This window comes from Columba livia, chromosome 1, assembly GCF_036013475.1.
Source record: "Columba livia isolate bColLiv1 breed racing homer chromosome 1, bColLiv1.pat.W.v2, whole genome shotgun sequence".
Lineage (NCBI taxonomy): Eukaryota > Metazoa > Chordata > Aves > Columbiformes > Columbidae > Columba > Columba livia.
In genome coordinates, this window is record NC_088602.1 from 2083690 (window position 1) to 2106347 (window position 22658).

At 47.0% G+C, this 22658-nt stretch overlaps 1 protein-coding gene across 4 annotated transcripts in view; it reads left to right on the forward strand.

The window, feature by feature from the left end:
• The window catches only part of POLD3 (DNA polymerase delta 3, accessory subunit), a 42418-nt gene extending 20060 nt beyond the window's left edge, over positions 1–22358 (forward strand). For 3 of the 4 annotated variants that reach the window (XM_065049706.1, XM_065049704.1, XM_065049707.1), the window contains 7 exons: positions 2960–3227; positions 4382–4454; positions 6754–6916; positions 8173–8285; positions 14736–14833; positions 15649–15730; positions 20219–22358. In XM_065049706.1, the coding sequence (XP_064905778.1) occupies positions 2960–3227; positions 4382–4454; positions 6754–6916; positions 8173–8285; positions 14736–14833; positions 15649–15730; positions 20219–20424 (1003 nt within the window). In that variant the 3' untranslated portion in view covers positions 20425–22358. The remainder of the gene's footprint in view (positions 1–2959; positions 3228–4381; positions 4455–6753; positions 6917–8172; positions 8286–14735; positions 14834–15648; positions 15731–20218) is intronic. The other variant, XM_065049705.1, reaches the window with a different exon arrangement.
• The last annotated feature ends 300 nt before the right edge of the window (positions 22359–22658 follow it).

A 22658-nucleotide genomic window follows, 5' to 3' on the forward strand; every position in this document is an offset into this window, starting at 1 on the left:
TGCAGAGGTCCTTCAGTCTCCAGGGGTCACCATCTCTCCTCCTGAACAGAGCCTGGCAGCTGTGGCTTCTCATTTATATGTGTTTCCACCACGACAGCTTCAGCGTGATGTAATCAGCACGTACTGTGCCATGACCAATCTGGTTTAGAAGTGGGATGCCTGAATGTTGTGTCATAGAGTATAGAATTTGCAAATAGAAATGTAGCCGTCTTCAAAACGTTGAAAATAAATGTCCTAGAAGCCGTGTGTTTCAAATGTGAATATCAGTACCCTGGGAAGTGCTGGAAAACTCTGTCCCGATGAAGACGCGTTGGCTTGGCTGCAGTTGCCTCGTTCCAGTCTATTTACTCTCAGGCACCCCTGCATGGTGATGTTTGCGTCTTAGAGGCGTCTCCTTTGCAACTTGGACATCCAGAAGGTTTTGACAATTCCATTTTTGACGTAGCTTTCTGCAGCCCATGTCTGAATCCCTGCCTTCCTTTGGAGCAGAATTTCCCAAGCAAACTAAGAATAATTCAGCTTCTTCACTTGAGACCTGGCTGAACTAAATTCAGACTGACCATATTGCCTCTGCAACGGCATGAATCTTTTCTTATGCATGAGACACGGTTCCTGCAGCACCTAGAAAAGACAGACGTGCATCTTTATTGCAGAAAGAACCCACTGGCTTGTTATGCTTCCTTTGCAGTCCATATATCTCACAAGCTCGGGAGCAAGGATCTTTATTCTCTTCTGTGTTCATGTAGGACCTGTTATGCAGTGAGGATGGTGGAGGTAGCTAGATGTTGTACTAAGATAAATAATCAGATTGAATGCGTGTTGCTCGTGTCAGCTTTCCAAGCGGAAGCGGCTCCTTGCTTGCGGAGCACAGTCCAAACATGGCTTGTTTTTTCAGCGATTATTTAGTGAATTTTGGATCAAGCCCACAAACTATAGTCACACAGGAGCTTTGAGACAAGCCAGCTTCTCAAGCGCCTGCGATGTGTGAGGTTCAGATGTTTGCTGCACAATCAATACAACCATTGACTATACGACGTTATTTGTAATCTGACGGGTTCTTGGTGTGTGTGGAGTAGGAGTCAAAGCTGTTCAGAGCGCAGTGTTGGCTCTGCTGAAAACAGATTAAAAGTAGAAAAGTAAGCAGGAATATCTTCAACATCTTTCCTTCCTTTAAAGGTTTGAATGTCAAGAGATTGCTGCTGCAGCCTAGAAATGCTGTAGAGCTGTTTTGTTCATACATTACAGTTCCTGATCTGAGTAGAAGCGAATTGTGCATGTGAGCTGCTAATGCCGAGGCGCAGAAATTAATTGGCAGAAGGCTGGTTTATTTCTGGTTTATTTGTGATGCAAATAAAAATACGCTGTGTAATTCGGCGGGTTGGAAGGCGTGAGTCTGTGCTCTTCTGTGGGATTCCTGTAGGAAATCTGGAAAGCCTCGCCTGTGATTTGCACAGCGGGGAGCGGAGTTCGGTTATTTTTGGGTCCTGCTATTCCTGACTGTCAGGGAATTGTATTGGAACTGTGAGCACATGGTTTCTTATATCTCTGTATCCCCAAACAGTCACGTTTCAGACTGTTACAAGCTGAGATTCATCTTTATCTACCAGTGATTACATAGAAATGACTTTCACAGTATCACAGTATGTTTGGGATTGGAAGGGACCTCAAAAGATCATCTAGTCCAATCCCCCTGCTGGAGCAGGAACGCCCAGGTGAGGTCGCACAGGAACATGTCCAGGCGGGTTTTGAATGTCTGCAGAGAAGGAGACTCCACAACCCCCCTGGGCAGCCTGTTCCAGTGCTCTGTCACCCTCACTGAGAAGAAGTTTTTTCTCAAATTTAAGTGGAACCTCTTGTGTTCCAGCTTGATCCCATTACCCCTTGTCCTATCATTGTTGGCCACCGAGAAGAGCCTGGCTCCATCCTCATGGCACTCACCCTTTATATATTTATAAACATTAATGAGGTTCCCCCCTTAGTCTCCTCTTCTCCAAACTAAAGAGCCCCAGCTCCGTCAGCCTTTCTTCATAAGGGAGATGCTCCACTCCCTTAATCATCTTGCTTGCCCTACGCTGGACCCTCTCCAGCAGTTCCCTGTCCTGCTGGAACTGAGGGGCCACAACTGGACACAATATTCCAGATGTGGTCTCCCCAGGGCAGAGCAGAGGGGCAGGAGAACCTCTCTGACCTACTGACCACCCCCTTCTAACCCACCCCAGGTCCCATTGGCTTCCTGGCCACAAGGGCCCAGTGCTGGCTCATGGTCACCCTGCTGTCCCCAGGACCCCCAGGTCCCTTTCCCCTACACTGCTCTCTAATATGTAATTTCCCAACTTACACTGGAACCTGGGGTTGTTCCTGCCCAGATTCAAGACTCTACACTTGTCCTTGTTCTATTTCATTACATTTCTCCCCGCCCAGCTCTCCAGCCTGTCCAGGTCTCTGCTGGCAGCACAGCCTCTGGCGTGTCAGCCACTCCTCCCAGCTTGGTGTCATCAGCAAACTTGCTGATAGTACACTCTATTCCCTCGTCTAAATCGTTAATGAATATATTGAATAATATTATATAGTTAAGTCTGGATGCTGCGGGTATTTCCTGAGCGGTTTAAGTGGTTCGGTTTCCATTGTGATTTACTCACCTGCCTGGTGCGATTGCAGCAGCAGCGGATTCTGTCAAAGCATCTGAAAGTTGTAAATGCTTCAGAACATCAGACAGCATAGAATTTATGCTGCACGCTTCAGAGAGCGTAACCCGTTTAGGAATAAAATGCCATCTATTCCATCTCCCCCCACCCCAAAATCTGCACAGCATGCTTCGCATTTGGATGCTCTTGGTTCTCGCTGACAGGTTCATAACAGGAGAACACAAGACCAGAGAGAATCAAGGTGCTACTGGTGTAGAAACCAAGGTGAGAACTACGTGAAAAGGCTGATGAGATTTTTCCGCTTCCTCACGCAGGTTCAGCGCCATCCAGTGCGCCGCTGCCGTCCCCAGGGCGCCGGCCGAGGTCCCTCAAGCGCAGAGGGCGTCCGCGCAGGCCGGGTCCCGGGCGCCGAGTGACGCCGGCGCTGGCAGCGCACCCGTGGTCAACGGCCACGCTCCCTCGGCCGCTAAACAGACCTCGCAGCAGCCCAAAGGGATCATGGAGATGTTTGCAGCGAAAGCGGCTTCCAAAGGCCACGACGCAAATAAAGAGACTAAAACGGAGTCTAAGGAGGCCCCAGGTGTAAGTTCCCTCTGGGTTAATTTAACCGCATAGTGCAGTCGTGGCTTCTGTCAGTCATTTGGGCAAAAATATACTGTGCTACGCTCTCCATATATCAAAAAAAGCAGATTTGCCATAACTTTGACGTTCCTCATTGAGCCAGATCTCCAGTACAAACCGGCATAGCTGCATTATTGAGACAATTGTTCCATTGTCTTCGGTTACGCCAATATATACACCGGTTGAGGATCTTGCTCTCTCCATTGTGCTTAAAAGGATTTGTTTTGAGCAATAAGTGAAATGGGAGAAGTCCAGGTCTTAAAAGTATCAAGGTGTTTAAACTTGGTCTGTGAGGGGAGTTTCAGAGCTTGACCTGTGCAGACTAAATTGTTTATCTTCTCAACTGCTGCTTTTTCTCCTTCAGGGTAGGATTACATTTTAATTTTAATTGGTATAATTGTTTTTAAAGCGACGCGGCCAGTAAATGGCTATTAAAATGGTAACATTCCCTGCGTGTGGTTTGGCTTTTTTACAACAGCCGAATACATTTTGGTTCATTTTTCTGATTTTTGTAGTGAATTTAAAACTGGTGAAATATTCCTGTCGGAGTGTTTTGAGAACTTTAGTGGTTTAGTTGCCTGTTGGGTTTTTTTGCGCGTGAAAATAAATGGGATTAGGAGGCCAAACGTAGGTGGGTTTTGCGTGTGTGTGATTTTTCACTGTGGTGGTGGCTACATTAGCGGGATAGAGCAGCGATGTTTTGCAAATGCTCGGCAGACCAGCGTACGTGCCAGAGGAGCTGGATAAAGTCCTCATGGTTTGGCCGATCTGTGTTCTTTCCCCTGTCGGTTACTGTGAATTGAAGCACTGAACAGTTGAACCCAGAACAGTTCTTTACTGGGAACTAACCCAAGTCCCAAGCACTTATTTCAGTAACGCTGTCAGCCATCAGATGGGAATGTGACCCAAGTTAGATTTGAAGGCAGAATTAACTTATTTCGACCCTTTGCATGTACTAATATCTTCAAATTCTCCTGAACAGACACTGCAATCTAAGACACTGAGTAGTCAACAGATTCTCTGGGTTTATTTTACTTGTCTAGAAGCAGCGCTGTGTTTTTTGAGGGCCGCGTGGCGTGAATAATTCCTGTGGTTTCTCCTCTGTTTGCTTCTAGGTGTCGGCAGCAAGCAGCAAACCACCAGCAAAGAGCAGCATCATGAACAACTTCTTTGGCAAAGCTGCCATGAGTAAGTGCTTTATAACACGCGTCTGTGTTGCGAAAACCATTGTGGTCAGGGCCCAGCCTGCTGGAGCTTTTCAAAAAATAAATACAAATCCTCAGGGAGATTGGAAATATTGGAAATGTAAGTAGCAATTAAAAGAAAATCAGTGATATCAGGTATCATCTTATACATCTGTGAGAGGCATAAACAGAAAGGAGCAGAACTCTTCCCACTCCTGCCCCACCAAACTTCTCGGATCTTCCTTAAATCCCCTCTTTTCTTATACTATTCTTCTCCTCTTTTGGACTCAAAGGGGTTAATGTTTTTCTCTGCAGCTCTTAAGGCAAAAATTAAGTCGTAAGTGGAATTTTTCGGACAAAAAACTTGCTGGATGGAGATCAATTAAAATGACATATTTGTGCAGACTAACCCAGGAAGGATTTTTAGTGCAGAAGAAATCTGATTTCAAGTGAGTACTTCTGGCTGGAAGATCGGCTTATTGGTAAAACGTTTGCCAAAAGCCGTTACGCAGAGCGTGTTAATGATGCTTGCTTTTCATCACAAATCACCGAGGAGTCTATAGTTAGATTTAGGGTTAATTTCTTTACTGAGAACTGAAGAGCTAATCATTGAGGGATAAAAATGAGGGACGACCTTCACCTTTGAGCAGGGGTTTGGAGTCGATGGCCTCTGGAGGTCCCTTCTCACCTAAATTAGCCAAGTCTAAAGAAAATACGGCGAAGCTTTTCAACAGACGTTGGAAAAGGACTGGAGGACTTTCTTCAAAGCTCTTCTTATAATAGCGAGTCAAAGCGAGTCTTCTTATAATAGGAGTCAAAGAAGCGTTACGGGGAGAGAGTAAACAGCACAATTCAGTTTCTAACAACCATCTGTCGGAGTTTGCAGCGTACGGTTCCAGCGCCGAGCACACAAAACGGCTTTGAGTTCCTGTTTTGATGAGACGGAGGGAGCTGAGGACACTGAGCCGAAGCTTCACAAGCCGAAGCACAGTTACTACAATTAAAGGAAATTCTTAAGATCTGAGAAGAGCCATAGACTAAAGTTTATTATTCTGAAGACCCGGGAAGGTCAAATTAACCCCATGGTGATGGGGAAAGCTTTGCAGTTGGATTTCCATGATTTCCAGTGGGATTCTCTTCTCTGACGAGTCCTGTTGAGGAGCTTTACAAGGAGACTGGTGTGGTGGCTGCAGGGAAGGAACAAACCGAGCAGAACTGGAAATGATTATGTGTATGGAAGAGATAAGGATGATTCCACGAGTCAGATTCATTCCCTACATGTTACAGAATCACAGAATCAACTGGGTTGGAAAAGACCTCAGAGATCATAGAGTCCAACCCTTGGACCAACTCCAGTCCATTGACTAGATCATGGCACTAAGTGCCATGTCCAATCTCAGTTGAAAAACCTCCAGGGACGGCGATGTTGTACATCTCTTCTGGCTTCAAGGATTTCACCAATGCCTCAAAGTCTCCAGTTAACCGTAATTAGGTCCTTCGGCTCTCTGCGGTTGCTCATAATTAAGAGCTGTCAATCAAGTTCTTAGATCTGAGATGTTTTCCCTTGCTCAGCGAAGCAGCCGGCCTGTTCTCCAAGCTGGAAAGACATTGGTATGAAGTTTTAGCCTTCTCAGCAGCCTCTGTTTCTATTGACAAGTTAGTTGATCTCATTCTTGGATATTTTTCTTCTTCACTGGGGCATCTTGTACTTGGGATGATGCAGGTTTCTAACTTTGTGTCCCTCTCTTCTGCGACAGTTGTGTGCTGAATGAAGCTCACAGGCTGAGATTAAGTGTGTGCTAACAGCACCATCCATCAGGTTGATAAACATACTATTTATCTGTACGCTCCCACCCGCTCTCTCTTCTCTGGTACTAGATTAAAAGGATTTGAAGCAGAATTGTCCTTCTGTGTGGTACCCTATAGGCGAAAAAGGCTGGTTCTTGATCACATTGGGCTGGGACAAGAAGCTGCTACGTTAATGAAAACGCTAATCGTGGGCTTTAAAATCATACAGGATGAAGGCTGCACGTTGCTCTTCTTCAGTCCTGATTCTTTTGTTTCTGAGCTCTTTCATGCTTGATTTAGAAGGGATAAACTGACTGTGAAGATGGACTTGGTGTTTTAAGCATGCCCTTTTTTTGTGGATAAAACAGCTTGGTCAGTCTAGATCCCTCATGTTTTTACACATCATCTGTAGTGTTTTCTGTATTCTTGGTGCATGGTGTTTTTAGCCGACTCCTTTGTAAGTTGTCCGTACTGAATGCCTCTGGGTTTGTTCTTTTTTAATGGTTTATGCACAGATAAACTCAAAGTCAACTCTGTGCCTGAGAAGCCAAAGGAGGAGAAAGAAGTGGTCAAGCCTTCAGTTCCTGTAGCAGAACCAGAGTCATCCTCTAATGTTGTAGTAGAGAAACCTGGGAAGAAAACAGAGTCTGTTAAAAGTCAACAAAAGGACAAAAAAAGGTGGGTGACACCATTCAGGGTCCCTGTCATCTCTTAACCTACTGGTTGGTGGTGGCCTGTGTGGAGCTGGCTGGTCACACCATGCTGGCTCCCCTCCCATTTCTAGCTACTAAACTGCATGAAACCTGGCTAAAATGATCTCTCTTTAGAATTCTTTCCTACTATTTCTTTTCCATTTAGCGCTGTGGGTGCCTCGGGGCCATTTGTGCCACTGCAAAGGGGAAGGGACACGGTCCAGGTTAGAGGGGGTGGCTTTCCATGAGACAACCTCCCGCTGCGAGCAGACTTAGCGTAGACCCCGCAGGCGATCTGTGGGGGCTGGCAGGAGCACCTATACTCCAGGGATGGTAGTATATTCCCCAGCTTATATGTACACAGCTTCCAGCACACAAAGTTCTACTTGTTGCTTCCATCACTCATGTACCGCTGCTTTCAATGCCGCCGGTTTACTTTGGGCTGAGACTCCGAGTAAATTTCAAGTTCAATCCTTTGTGTTTAATCCAACCCAAACTGACAGAGACAAAAAATCATTACAGCCTGATGGCTCTCTGGTGGCCTGTGAGTAATTAATTGGTGGTCTCAATCTGTTTCTAACTAAATAGGTAAGCGCACCGCCCAGCCCACCGTCGCAGTCGGTCGTCTTATTGATAGTCTCGTTCAAAAAGCCAAGGAGGCTGCGTGTTGGCAGCGTGGTGTTGGGAAGGCCGCTTGGGCTGTACCAGCTCGATGAGGATACGTGGGCCTTTAGCCTCCAGGCTTGTTAGTCTGCCGCGTCTCGCCAACATGAAAAAGAAAGAAGCTATTTTATTTTTCCAGTAGTCTTAAAAAAAAAATGGCTCCAGGATTCTGAGACACTACCTCATAGTCAGTCAGTGGCGAGCAGCCTGTCAAAAGAGCTTCTGAGCGATGCTGTTGGGGACACGAGTGTTTGGGAGCCTGAGCTATAGAGACAAGATCAGAAATGGGCTCTTGCCAGGTGGCTGTGGCCAAGCTTAGGTGAGGTACTGGGCAAAACGTCGAGCTGCAAAGGGGCTGAAGAAATCCTTCTTGTTTTGGATGAGAAGCTTGAAAATGCGCGATTATATAGGTGAGTGTCCGTCAGTGTACGTGATGCTCTCATGTTTTTAAGTAGTATTTTATTTCCTTGCTAGCGGTGCGTCTATCAGGAACACGTTTGCCGGAGCGTACCTGAGGCTTTCACGCGCACACAAGAGATAATACGTGTTCATTCCCTTTCTTTTCTTTTTTTATGGCAGTAAAATGAAGAGGGTGGACAAGTCGGATAACGAGGAAGAAAGAGAACCTGAAAATCTAAAGAAAAAGAGGAAGCGAATCAAACAACTTGAGTCTGACAGCAGCGACGAGGAAGGTAAAAAGCTGTTTAAACACCCAAGCGCGTTGTTCAGGGGCCTGGTTTTGACAATATTATTATCCAAGGCTGTTGGTCAGTGATCGAGGGAATAGTTTAGAGGCCTAAAGACCGTGCAAATGCCTTGAGTTTTGTGCTTATCTGGTGCTGCAAGTGGAGATGTCTCGGTCAGTCGGTCTCAGCTCAGATCTGTCTGTCTCCTCGCCAAGTCCCACTGCTGTGTGGGAAGGAGGTTCTCCAATCTCTTACGAAAGATATCGCGCCTTCCAGAACTGTAGGACTGGTCATAACCAGTTTATTTGGTGAGTAAACACTCGCAAAGTGACCTCCCCCCACCTCCCAGGGTCGTTTTTAGTATCTTTATTCTGGCTGTTTATAGAAATGATTTGGAAGACAAACACTGGAGGCAAGACTTCCAAAAAATAATAATAATAATAGAGGAATTGGAGGCAAAACATATCTGATGCGACTCTGCGTCTCCTCGGTGGCTGTTGGCTTTGATAGGAGCGGGGTGCCCAGAACGTCGCAAGATTCGGGCTTATAATGAGGAACAGCAGGGCCGGATTCCAAAGAATTTGGATAATTGAGGCGACAAATGCCGTTCAATATAGATAACTGGAAAATGAGTGGGGATCAAGCTAGGGAGTATGTGCGAGATGGAGCAGCCATCCAACAAGCTGATCAGGAAAAGAATTTGGAAATCGTTACAGACAGATAATTGAAACCACCGGTTTGGTGTAGAGCTCCAGTGAAAAAAAGGTGAAGCAGTAAATAGGATGTATTAGCGAGGAGGTGAACTCCAGCAGGACAACTGGAGCTGTTTGCTTGTTTAGTGTGGCTGGCACATGAGAAACAACCGTGAACTGAAGAGAATCTGTAATACAAATTAGAGAGGCGGATATTGTTGGGTATCTCCGCAGTCGCCATGCCACCTTGGGCCTATTTTCATAGCTTCTCGTCTGCCCAGCTTAATTTCAAGTGATCTCTGTCATCAGGCATCCATCACTGCTGCTCAGGCTGTTGCCCAGGATGATAAATCTCTCAGGAAGCTGTTCTTCATGATCAGCCTTAATTTCATCACATTCCTGTGTGCAGCTCCTTGTTTGGCCATAATAAAAAAAAAATACATATGCCCACACTCTTTGGTATTTATTTCGTGAAATGTTTGTAAGCTATTATCAGGTCTTTCCATTTACTCATCACTCAGCCTACTGACAAGCTGCGTTGTTTTGCTCTGAAGAGGGCAGATTGAAATCAGGCTGTTTAGCCAGTTGAAGCACAGCTCCTTGCTGGGCTGGAATCTCTCGACTCGTCCGTTCTCTGCTAACGAGAGCAGGCAGGAATGAGCCCTGTGTTTCAGGCTTGTTGGTTCTGGCTTTCCCGGTGCTGCCGTGAGTTGGGGACCCCCCAGCGTGTGTTTGTGACAGTGCGAGCACACAGCAACTGAGACGTGGCCACACGGTCTGTTTTCCTTCTCTATCTCTGTTAGAGGCCTTTTAATCTCCTGAGACGAAGAGCAGCGCGGTAAGACTGATAAACTGAGGAGCACTTTCTATAGAGAGAGTAGTGCAAACTCCTGCTTGCTGCATGTCATAGAATCACAGGAAGGTTTGGGTGGGAAGGGACCTTCCCAGCTCCCCCAGTGCCCCCCCTGCCATGAGCAGGGACATCTTCAGCAGCTCAGGTTGCTCAGAGCCCCGTCCAGCCTGGCCTGGGATGTCTCCAGGGATGGTTCATCCACCACCTCCCTGGACAACCTGGGCCAGGCTCTCACCACCATCATGGCCAACAATTTCTCCCTCATGTCTGGCCTCAATCTCCCTCCTTTACTTTAACACCATCACCCCTTGTCCTATTGCAACAGGCCCTGCTCATCCCCAGCTTTCTTCTCACCCCATTTAAGTATGGAAAGGCAGCACTAAGGTCTCCCCGGAGCTTCTGTTCTCCAGCTGAACACCCCAACTCTCTCAGCCTGTCCTCCCAGCAGAGCTGTTCCAGCCTCGCATCATTCCTGTGGCTCCTCTGGCCCCTCTCCAGCAGCTCCATGTGTGTCCTGTGCTGAGGACCCAGAGCTGGACCAGCACTGCAGGGGGGTCTCACCAGAGCGGAGCAGAGGGGCAGAATCCCCTCCCTGCACCTGCTGCTCACGCTGCTGGGGATGCAGCCCAGGACACGGGTGGATTTCTGGGCTGCAAGCGCATGTTGCCGGCTCATGGCCAATCTTTCACCCCCAGCACCCCCAAGTCCTTCTCCTGGGGGCTGCTCTCCATCCCTCCATCCCCAGCCTGGATTGACATTGGGGGTTGCCCTGACCCAGGTGCAGGACCTTGCACTTGGCCTTGCTGGATTTCAAATCAGAAACCATGTGTCTGGTCCTCTGGTCAGGTTGGGGCCCAATTGTCTTGTTATCCTCATTCTCAGTAGTTTTAGACATTAAAAAATGTTGAAAAAACCTACCCACTTGTCCGTGAGGCGGGTTGGTTTTTGGTTTACCCCTGTCTTACCTACTGAAGGTGTACACAGAAGCTTGACTTTCTGTTTGGAGAATTTTCTTGTCACTGTTACTCCTCCTGCATCCTCATTGTTCTTTCCATCATGTTGAGAACTGACTTTGTGTTGTGTATTAGAATGGTAAATTTCTGCAAATTATAGCTTGTGTCTACAAATCTGTATATTAGTTCTATTCCCTCTTCCATAAGGGAAAGATTAGAATCCAGAGCGCTTCTCCCTGCTTCTTTTTTAAGCTAATTGCTGTACAAACCATCCTGATGAGGTCTGTGTTCAGCTGTCTGGTTCTGCTGCTTGCCCCTTCAAAATCCAACCAGATAAAAGAAGGTAGATTTGAATTATTTGAAATATACCAAATTCAACCTGGCGATGTTATATTGGTATTGAAGTATAAGAATATATGCTGGATATAGAAAATAATTTTAGCAAGAATGTACAACAGCTGGACTTTGAGAGCGTTTATCCTTGGAAAGATGTTTCTCCGGTGAGCAGGGGCAGTTATAATCAGCATCAGTGAGCAAAATGGGGCCTGGAGTGACATTTTTCCACGCTTGGGAGCAGGGAAGAAGGCACCGTGTGCTCCCCAGCATTTGGAAATCACAGCCAGCCAGGGCACAGCTCATCCACCACCTGCATAATTCCCCCGCAGGTGATCGAAGGGTAAGATTTCAATGTGCAATATGTGATGCTGCGCCACCGCAGCGGGTATCAAAGGCTGATGGTTCAGCTCACGCTAACCCGGTTGACCTCTGCTCGAGGTGCTGGAGGACGCACGGCGCTAAACTTCCCTGCGGGCACAGCCACGGGTACAAGGGGACGCTTGTCCGCAGCCGTCGCTGTGATTAAACGGCGTTCAGACGGGGCTCCACCTGGGCAGCTGCTGGTAAAACCGCTGCCTTTTTTTGGTTTTATTTTATTTGTTTTCAAGCAGACTTAGCGACATTTTGTGGGTTTGAAATTAGGTCTGTCCGACCGATGCGGAGCGCTCTGTGAGCGCTCTTATGTCCGGGCGGGTCTTTTTGCGTCGTTCCATGTTCGTCTGCTCTTAATGTACTGAAATGAGCCCAAAATAAGCTCTTCATACATGAGCGTCAGCACATTGTAGCGAGCTGAAAATCCAGAGAGGGCATAAGGCACAATCCTCTCCATTTAAATGATTTTTCATTAAAAAGTTATATTGGTATGAGGGTGCCTTAGTCACTGCAGGTTGTTTTGCTTCCAGTGCCAGAATAAACTACACAAGTGTGTCCACAGAGGACAGGAGGTTTTGGCAGCTTCACTTATACCAACACAGGCAGCGTTTCGCAGTGTTGACAAGTGTTTTACAGCCACTTTGGAGGGTGATTTCAGTGGCACTGTAACCTAAAAACCTCTATCGGTTTCGCAGAAGCACTAAAGCTTCTCACAGTTTTCTTTTCCAGGCAGGGTCAGAGCAAACCCGAACAAAGCCAGGATTTACATCTTCGGTACATCCAATTGCCCAACTCCTGTATCCATTTCATGCAGCTGTTGCTGTTGAGTAAACTGTGGGCAGCAACTAGAGGTTGACTCAGGAGTTTCACATGTCAGAGGGCTGTGTTGGCCTGAAGAGGATAATAAAGTAATAGAAATGCAACTTGCTGTTAGTCCGAAACACTCTGACGTGGGGAGGAGGTGTTTTCTGCCTTGCCAAAAACCGGGAGAACTCATTTGAAGAAGGCTGAAGAAGCGATCTTAATGGTCTTTTCCAACCAAAATGTTTCTATGATTTCCCCCAAACAAGCTGAAAATACGGCTGTTTTTCACCAGGTTGGTTTTCAACCCGCTTAGCCTGTGTTATCTTCAAAATCTTTTCAAATGGATGTGAGCGGCCTGTGTAATCTGTGCCGTGCCGTGTGCGAGCGCTTCAGCCCGCGCTTGCCGCGAGACTGCGTTCAGTATTGAGAACTTTGAGTTCGTCGCGGCTGCCCCGGCAATTAACACCTTAGACCAGGTCTGTCGTTGGGTTTTAATCTCTGCGTGGCTGCCAGACCCAGCTTTTCGGAGCGAGGTGAAATACCGAGTCGCGTTAGCCCGCTCTGTTTGCATTTCTGTGCCTCGCTTACTGAAGTAGTTAGGAGGCTGAGCCCTTGTTTGAAGAATGTAATTTATTATTTAGCCTTGGCAGCCAACCACTGTTTCACTTGAGCCCTTCTTAACCTACGAAGGTCAGTTGGCCCCATGCCTGGCATAGTCATAACTCTTAATCCTGACCTAATCGGTTGGGACAGCTACAGATCCAGAATTCGTGTTACAATGACAGGATGAACGCGGCGCAGCAGCCAGCGCAGCCGGGAGGAGAAGCCAAGCAGGCGGCATCGTTGTTATTGTTAAGCAACAGGTCAGCCGAGGAGTTTTTCTGCTGCATTCCCAGCTCTCCCCCAACATTTGAGGACTTTTGCGTGGCAGCGTTTCTCGCTTGGACTTGGAGAGGATTCCTTAAAGCCGTTTAAATGAGTCACAGTGCCTGCTGTGCGGTGCGAGGTGCTGCTCCTTCTCCTCTTCCCCTGCACTGATTTTCTGTCACAGGAAGAACAACCCCGGCCTTCTCTCACGTCTACAAACCCTGCTAGTCTGTTTGACGTCTCCGGTAGAGTTTCCAGAGCTGATTTTTGCTCTGTATAAATTTGTGAAGGTGGCCTTGAGCATTTCAGTCAAGTTTGGCATCGAAATGATTCTGCTGTCTATGTCATTGCACCCAGGGGAGAACATAAATGATGGGCTGAGTGTTTTGGGGTGGTTTGTTTTTCAAATGAAGCACCATGGTGTCCGTTAACAATCTTTTAGGGTGGGTAACAGTATATTGCACTTAATTATTGGATTAAGGTAGTTTCAAGCTAATAGCATTGATTGTTTGGGATATGTGGCACCACCTGTTAAACTATGGGAGAGAGGTAGAGAAACTAAGGTCATCCCATTCTTGGGGAATATGTACTCTTCAACTCCAACTCTTTCAATTTCTAAACAAATCACAGTCCTTCTCTGTGAAATATGTGGCTGAAACGTGCCAGTTTCTGTGCCCATTCTTGAAGTTTCCTTTGGTGGAACTGAATTTGGCTTACCAAAAGATCCCAAAAGCATTTCTCCCATCCCATCCCAACCTCCTTCCTCCGGGAACTGCAGCACGTAGCACCTTAGCATGGGCTGAGCCGGCTGGCTGGACGCCGACGGCTTCGGACGGTTTGTCCTGTATCAAAACCAGCGTGGTCAGCAGGACAAGGGCAGTGATCCTTCCCCTGTGCTCTGCATTGGGGAGGCCACACCTGGAGTGTTGTGTTCAGTTCTGGGCCCCTCAGCTCAGGAAAGAGATTGAAGTGCTGGAGCGGGTCCAGAGAAGAGCAACACGACTGGGGAAGGGACTGGAACACAAGCCCTATGGGGAGAGGCTGAGGGAGCTGGGCTTGTTTAGTCTGGAGAAGAGGAGGCTTAGAGCTGAGCTCAGCACTCTCTAGAACTACCTGAAGGGCAGTTCTAGCCAGGTGGGGATTGGGTTCTTCTCCCAGGCATCAGCAATAGGACAAGGGGGCATGGGCTTAAACTCTACCAGGGGAAATTTAGGCTGGATATTAGAAAGCAATTCTTTGCAGAGAGAGTGGTCAGGCATTGGAATGGCTGCCCAGGGAGGTGCTGGACTCACCGGCCCTGGAGGTTTTTCAACTGAGATTGGACATGGCACTTAGTGCCACGATCTAGTCAATGGACTGGAGTTGGACCAAGGCTTGGACTGGATGATCTCTGAGGTCTTTTCCAACCCAGTCCATTCTGTGATTCTGTGTGTCCTGGCTTGAATTAAACAAATCTGAGGGAGAACTTGTAAACCTTCATCTAAATACAGGCTACAAGCAATGGCTCAGAGTTAAGTGAAATTATTTGAGACAAAAAGGGGTGTTAGGCCACATGCTATCACGATGTTCATCTTTTTAGCAGATATTCCCCCGTCTCCCACACCTGAAGAAGAAAAAGCTCCATCTCCACCTCCTGTACCTGCTCTGAAAGCTGAACTGGAGCCTGTACCCACAGAGGTAAGAGCGTATCGGGGTGATGAGCTGGTTTTATCTGACTCCATGGGGATCATCCAGCCCCTTTTCAGATGCGAAGGGGCCCGTCCTGTTTGCCTGTCAAGCCCGTCACGTCATCCTGCTTGAAAAAATCCACCATATTCACCAATTCATTCATTTTCTAGATGGTTATTTAAACTCTTGCTTTTCTGCTGACGTAGCGCCGCTTTCAGTTTTCTTCTCTTTTCCCTTTCTAATGGTTCTTATGAACTGTGGCTCGTACTTGAGCGCTCTTCCCTCTGAATCTCGGCCTCGGGGCCAGAAATGAAACCAGAGACCCGTGGTATCCAACCTCGTATCGCAGCGAAGCTGCTGCGTAAGGGAGGTGGGCTGTGGTTGGCAAGAATTAACCTCTGAGCTGAGAAAACACACGTAGTTGTACTGAAAGCGCAGCCGTTTGTCGCAGCGGGAGCTCCGATGTCTTAAGCGCCTTGTTATTTCCTCGTTCTTCAGAAGTACGACGGGAAGATCCCGGTGCCACCTTCTCACGTAACTTAAACGCATTTCAAAATGTCGCGGAAGAGAAACGTGCTCCCTGCTCTGTCTCGTTTACGTTGTGTAAATCTCTCTGAGATTTGTCCCAGTAGAACGGGGAGAATTGTGGCATTAGCGAAAAACGAGACTAGGATATCCTGAGAAGGGACAACGTTAATTATCAAATCGTGCTTCGCTTCATTAGTCAGACCAGATTTCACTCCTGGGGCTGATGCTTTTATGACCTGCATACGTGCCTGGGGCCGTAATTCTTGATTGGTTTACAATGCTACAATGTCCTTCAGGTTTCGGCTGGAGGGAGGAAGAGGAAACGGAAGCGCGTGCTGAAATCCAAAATGTTTATTGATGAAGAAGAAGGCTGCATGGGTAAGACTGGCTGCCTCCCACACCTCAGTGGAACTGAATTCATTGAAAAAGCGTTAAAGATTTTTACAGGCTGACTTCTCTCAGGCTTAGAAAGACGTTCACAAAACCACTTTGGTATTCCCCTTCAACTCGTGCTCCCAGATAGAGGTTCCTGCGCTTTGACAGCCTGGGAGTCATGGGGCTGTAGCTGAATCCTTATTGTTTTTTGATTATTCACAGATTTTCTTTCAGATCTTCTCTCTTCCCTCCTGCCAGCATGAGCACCTCCTTCATTTTTCTCTCCTCTCCAAAGATAGGAGCTTTTAAAGATGATGCAGCGAGAGATCTAGGTTTGGAGAGAAATCCTGGCTGGAATTAACCGTTTGGTTGGTTTTTAGTGGGTTTGTTTCCTTCTTCTTGTGGGGAGAAATCCAGAGCTTTGCAGCAGAGCTTGATTATATGTTAATATAAACTTTAGCCCGAATTAACAAGGAATCAATCGGGGATTAAATCCTTGAGAGGGTTTCTGCTTTTGATAAGGACGGCTCTGCTTTCAGGGGGGAAAAGAGTCTCTACAGAAGGACCATGAGCCAGAGGCTTTGAATTCCAGCCTGACTGGACGCTTCTTCCTCCAGTGACCTGGAGAAAACTGCATAACACCCATTTCCTTGTTTCCTCCTCTGGGTCCTGACATTGAAGTAGAGCTGCAGGCCTTCAGAATATTGTTCTTTATTTTTTTTCCTTGAAGTTTTTAAAAAATTTAAGAGGGTGGAATGCTTTCTTTTCGTAACACTGTTGTCAGCTCAATTGTTACGGGATGCTTAACGCTCTCCAGCCTTGCTGATCTGAGTGGATGTCGAGGGAGCTCAGCCAGTTCTCAGAGAAGATCTGTTGCCGCTCTGCAGGTTTGTAAGAGTCGATAGACACAGGTTTGTAAGCGTCGATAGACACAGGTTTGTTCGCTTGGCCCGGATTTGGAGCTGCCTGGCCGTGAGTCAGCTCGTGCCTGTTTGCACCTGCCCGCGTAGTTTTATCTTATGTTTCATATTAACGTTGTGTGTCTCCTTTAAAGAAATAGCACTCAGCAACTGGCTGCGCTAGTCACTGAAATCTCAAATACTGGATTTTTGTCAAAGAATTGGGCTTGCACGAAGTTATTGACTGCTTTGGCTGGTTACGTTATGGGGTGTTTTGCTCTCTTCCATCCCAGATAGAGCCATTAAACACTTGGAAGGAAAATGGAACAAAAAAAAAGCATTAGCTGGGGAGTTGAGTTGAACAAGGTCTGCGTCCAGAGCTCTCAGAAACGACTGTTCCGGCTTCAGCTTCCAGCAAAGAGCGCTCTCGCTCTTCTCTTTCTGTTCAGCCTTTTCCAAACGGACCAGGGCTGGGAAAATCCTCTTTGTTTCTCTTCTCCGCGCGCTCAAGGGGTTTAATAATCTCTTGTGAAACCCAGACCTTTGGTTTTGTAATTCGTACCCACCACCATTTTATGAAAAGGGAAGTGTTGTGCCTTTGGGAGACAGATCCTCTAGGAAAGAGGGGAGGGATGGAGCTGGGGTACTGGGCAACAGGGCAGGGAGATGCTGCTTTCTATACTAAAAACCCACCAGCCTGTTGCACAGATTTTTATATCTGGTTATTGTCCAGTTTCTCACCTCTCCCCACCTTCCCCAGCCTTTCCATGCACAGGCCTAATCACTCCTAGGCTAAATAAGTTGCAAATCTTCCAAGCTAACGTCAATTGTTGTTATTCTTTGAAATATGGGGTGTTTTTTTGCCCCTCTCCCTGCTGTCTTTGTTTTTTTTAAACAAGGACAAGGTTGTAGAGATGTTAAATCCTAACATTAAGGATTTATATTTCGCTGTGATTTTAAGCGCTGATTTTCACAATAGCTGCAATAGCAAGGAATTGGTGTCAAAAAGCACAACTAATTTAGGGATTAGCCCCGAGGGAAATTGAGCAATTAATGTACCGGTGGAGTTAAGCACAGGGCACGTCACCCTGTGTCAACTGGGACTCAATCAGTGCCTGCTCTTAATCTATAGCAAAGGGGAATTACTGAGGTTTAGGCTAAAAAACGCAAGGCAGAAAGGCGCTAAAGCTTGAGAGGATGCAGATGAACTTGTATATTAAAATATAGATTGTATATTGTTGGTAAATTAATCTTGCAGCACCGCTTTAAGTTAGAGCTCACATAATTCAAGTTATCTTGACTGAGTCTGGCTGCGAGCTGAGCATCAGTAACTATCTGTGTCCCCATAGTTGCTGCAAATACAGAATATTTAAGTTAGGCTGAAATCTCAATAAAACAAAGCTGATCTAAGCTGCGTTATCTTGCAGTCGGAGAGGATTAAGTGCACGTTACCAACAATTCCTGACAGGGGTGACGGCTTTTTGAAGCTCAGTAGGTGGCCAGTGGTCTGTTAAAGCTGCTGACTGAAAAGCCAGTGGCCTCCGAAGGGAGTTTAGTTTGGATTTACAGTCCCTGTCGAGCATCCGCGGAGCAGGATTTTCATACCATTCCTCTTCCCGGTCTCTGGTTACGTAGAAAACCTTATTTAATTTGATGCATTAATGCAAGCGAAAGCCAATTTCCCAGAAGACTGGAAGTTAGGACATCTGTTTAAAAGAATAAAGTTGCTAAAGAAAAATGGCTTACTAGAAGAATACCAGAGCGCTGCTGGGAAAGCTGATACAACAACATTTACTAGTATCTAGCGATGGCTTTCATCAGCGGAACTGACTCCAGTTTAATTTCCGCGAGCGTTGTTTTATATCCCATAGATTTCCATCACCGGACGCTGGCAGCAGTGAGCTGGCAATCCCATTCAGTCCTTGATTTCAGTCGCAGGTTTGGACTATTGTTTTAGTTTTGTTTTTTAAGAGATGTCTTTATATTTGCCCTGCTTGCCCACCTGTATAGAAAGAAGCTGTCCCCGAGGTTTTGTGCTCCTTCTCTCATTTCTGTGCTACGTTTGCCTCTTTATTCCCCGCTGTCTGATGATGCTGGTGAGCAAATACTGCGTCTGTCTCTGTGTTGTCTTGTCTGGATTTCAGGATATTATGGTTATTTTGACCCCTGCGGAAATGAGGCCAAGTCAGAATGGTGGGTTTTAACCTTAAAATGAGCATTCCATCATCTAATGCTAAACTGCAGATTCTGATCTTGTTCAGATTCATCACTTTCTGGTAGCTGCGTGGCAGCCTCTGCAAGATGAATTGTTGGTCGTCAGCGCAGTCGGGTCTTTATTTCTAGAAGAAGGCAACACTCAAATAGGTTTGGAAACGGAACTGGTCTCTCAGGAGCCCTTTGCAGTGGGGAACCTTGGGCTGCCGATGTTTGAGGCTGGATGGATGGGCTGAGGCCATTTGTCTGAGGTTCACCAAGGCCAAGTGCTGGGTCCTGCCCTGGGGTCACAGCAACCCCAGGCAGCGCTACAGGCTCGGGGAAGAGCGGCTGGAAAGTGCCCGGCGGAAAAGGAGCTGGGGGTGTTGGTGCCAGCGGCTGAACATGAGCCAGCGTGTGCCCAGGTGGCCAAGAGGCCACCAGCATCCTGGCTGGTACCAGCACTGGTGTGGCCAGCAGGCCCAGGGCAGTGACCGTCCCTGTGCTGGGACCTGGGGAGGCCAAACCGCCAATCCTGGGGGCAGTTTTGGGACCCTCATCTCAGGGCTCAAAACAGCGGCCCCAGGGGCACCAGAATCACCTCAAATCACAAAATGGCGGCCAGAGGGGTCGTGGGATCACCTCACAAGAAAGGCCTTGAGGTGCTGGAGCGAGTGGAGAGAAGGGAACGGAGCTGGTGAGGGGCTGGAGCACAAGTGTGATGGAGCGGCTGAGGGACCTGGGGGGTTCAGCTGGAGAACAGGAGCTGAGGGGAGACCTTCTGATCTCTGAACTGCCTGAAAGGAGCTTGGAGCCAGGGGGGTCGGGCTCTGCTCCCCAGGAACAAGCGCCAGGAGCAGAGGAAACGGCCTCAAGTTGCGCCAGGGGAGGTTGAGGTTGGATGTGGGAACAATTTCTTCCCCAAAGGGCTGTGGGGCATTGGAACAGGCTGCCCAGGGCAGTGCTGGAGTCACCATCCCTGGAGGGTTGGACAGACGGACAGGAGGTTCTCAGGAATGTGTGGTAGAGATGGACTCAATGATCTTGAGGATCTTTTCCAGCCAAAGTGATTCTATGATATTGAGGTGTGCAAACAAATGTGTGTGGAGACAACAAGCCGTTTTGAAAGAACTGGATGACATTGAAGCTCCTGAGTCATTAACCTGCCATCTAACACTTAAAATAGAGGGGCGGCAGTTTGACTCAGTGTATGGAAAACGAGTCCAGTTATCTGGATCTACTGCATAACCTTGAGCAACGGACTGAATTCCTGTACATGACACGTGCTCCTTGAACCCAAAATGCTCATTTCCAGAAATGCAGAGGGAAGGCTGCAGCGGGGTGGTCTCTGATTTTTGTTAAACCATCATCATCTCTTCTCTTCTTCTCTTTTAACCAGTGACTGAGAAGGTTTACGAGAGCGAATCCTGTACAGACAGTGGGGACGACTTCACCGAGTCCAAGCCACCGCCTCCACAGAAACAACCCGTGCTGCCTGCGAAGAAAGAACCGAAGGAAGAAAAGAAGAACGTGAAGAAAGGACCAGCGGCTGGCAGCAGAGCCAACAAACAGGTCTCCATCATGGGCTTTTTTCAGAAGAAATGAACTGGGACCTTCTCCCAGTCCTCTTGGGAGCGTTAACTGGTTTTGTGTGGCTTTCTGCAAGCTGCTGCATTGAGGAGAACACCACGCAACCTTCAGTTACGTAAGATATCTTGCTTACTGTGTAAGTAAGCCCTCTGGACTAGTTTTTTGTATCGGAGAAAAGTTTTCTTTGTTACTGCAATAATTTCAATTTTCTTTACTAAACAGTCTGGAAGTCGACAACTAGAAACAAAATCTAGAGGAACTCTTGACAGACTGTTAATCTATTCACCCAAATCTTTATATTTTTAATATCACCTTCACCTGTTCGGCGCTGAAGGGTTCCACAAGTAGTAGGTGAACTGAATTAGGAGTTGAGTTGCGGCTTTTTTTTCCCCCCTCTTTTTATTTTCCCCTCTTTTTTTACACCCCAGCTCTCCATCTTGATCCAAACGTTCAGGTTGGTCCGAAGCTGTAATGTAGCAGGTCTTCAGGCACACGCACAAATACTGAACATCTGCTTCAGCTTTAACTGAATGAAATAAACTTCATTTTCCCCCAAAGACCGATAAATAGTTTTTACTCTGCCTTTCATAATCTCTTTTTTGGACAAAGCAGTGCATATAAAATTCTCTGACACTTTTCATCCTTGAACATATCCTCTGTAAACGGCTGTGATGCCTAATTATAGATTGGGACGCTGTTGGTGCTCTGTCTTTGAGGCTTCCCACACAGTTGGCTCCAGTGTAACTGGGGGGAGGCTTTGCCATTATTGGGAAAGCAACTGTATCCTTAAGTTAATGAGTCAAAGGGAAGGGTAATTAGAGAGCACTTCTGATAACACCGGTCAGGTACCGGCTGTCATTATCCGTGATGAATTTCACACCGCTTTTTGGTTTCGAACGTTTTGCTTTGCCTGAAGTTGGTTTTCACAGGCACAAAGCAGGCAAGAGAAGAGTTGTTTTCTAGGACGTCTCGTCGTCCTCCTGCTGCAGGGAACCAGGTTTTGGAGGTTAATAAGGCACTGAGGTCCTGTTAATCAGAAACGAGGCATCGTTTTGGATTCCTCCTGGTGTTCTGGTGCTAAATTTGGTAGATATATAGATACAAAAGGTCAGGGTTTTTTTCCAGAGGACAGGTGCTGAGCATTTCTGAAGCTTGGCCTGGTGAGAGCTCCCAAATGGGCAACCGGCACCATCACTGGTTGTTTCTGATTGACGTTAGGCCAATGTACGTATGGATATGTATGTACGTAGTGGTTTATAAAGTGTTTGTAAGGTAGATAAAGCCTAAAGAGTCTGAACCAAGGAACAAACATCTTCAGGCACCCCGCTGAAAGCGTTCCAACCCGTGGCCGGCTGAAGGACCAACCAAGTGTATTTACACATCATTCTGACCAGGAGATCCGGTTGGTGACTTGAGAAATTTAACCACGCGCCTGCAAGTGACCCACAGTTGACGCAATTGAAGTCATGTCACCCTCAGATGTGAGACGATCTACTTATAATGAGCCGTGTAGCTGGATTTGTGTCCTGGTTGGGGATTTTGGCCGCTCGCTGCGCCGATCGATGGTACCGGAGCTGTTTGGGGCTCACCTGAACGATGCACCTCCTCGGAAGCGTTAAGAACTTCAACTCTGGACTTTCGGAATTGGAAACTTAGAGGAAAAATGATGGGAAGATGATGAGGGAAGGCAGAATTGGCACGGTACTCGCAGACATCCAAAGGCCGAGCCCGCTGTGTGAGCTGGGGAAGTTTTCATGCTCTCGTGGCGTGTTTGGGTGACATAGGGAAAGAATGAACCACCTTGTTCTGACTTTTATGAAGAATATTTAACTGTTCAAAACCAAAAAATATTGCTATAGCGTTTCTGTTTTTCTTGGTAGAATTGGGGGTGTGTTTTGTAAGGTAATAATTAACAAAACTCATTAAATACAGGTTTTTTTTCTTTTGTCCTTGCTCTTTGTTAAATGATGTGCTACATTTATGGTGGTTGCTGTGACATATGGACCCGTGGAAGAATATCGCTGGTGAGGTGGATAAAGAGTTGTTCCATCAAAACCAGAGCTGGAAGCGCCGAAATGAGCCTTTTAGAGCATCTGAAATGTGAGTGAGAACATCTCAATCTCTCAGGATCTCTGTTGCATTGACCCCTCGAGTCTTATTTCTTTGGCAAATTGGCGACGGGTGTCCCAACGCTTTTGCTCCTCACCTCTGCCGTGTGTAACTCCCTCTGTAGCCCCATCAACGTCATA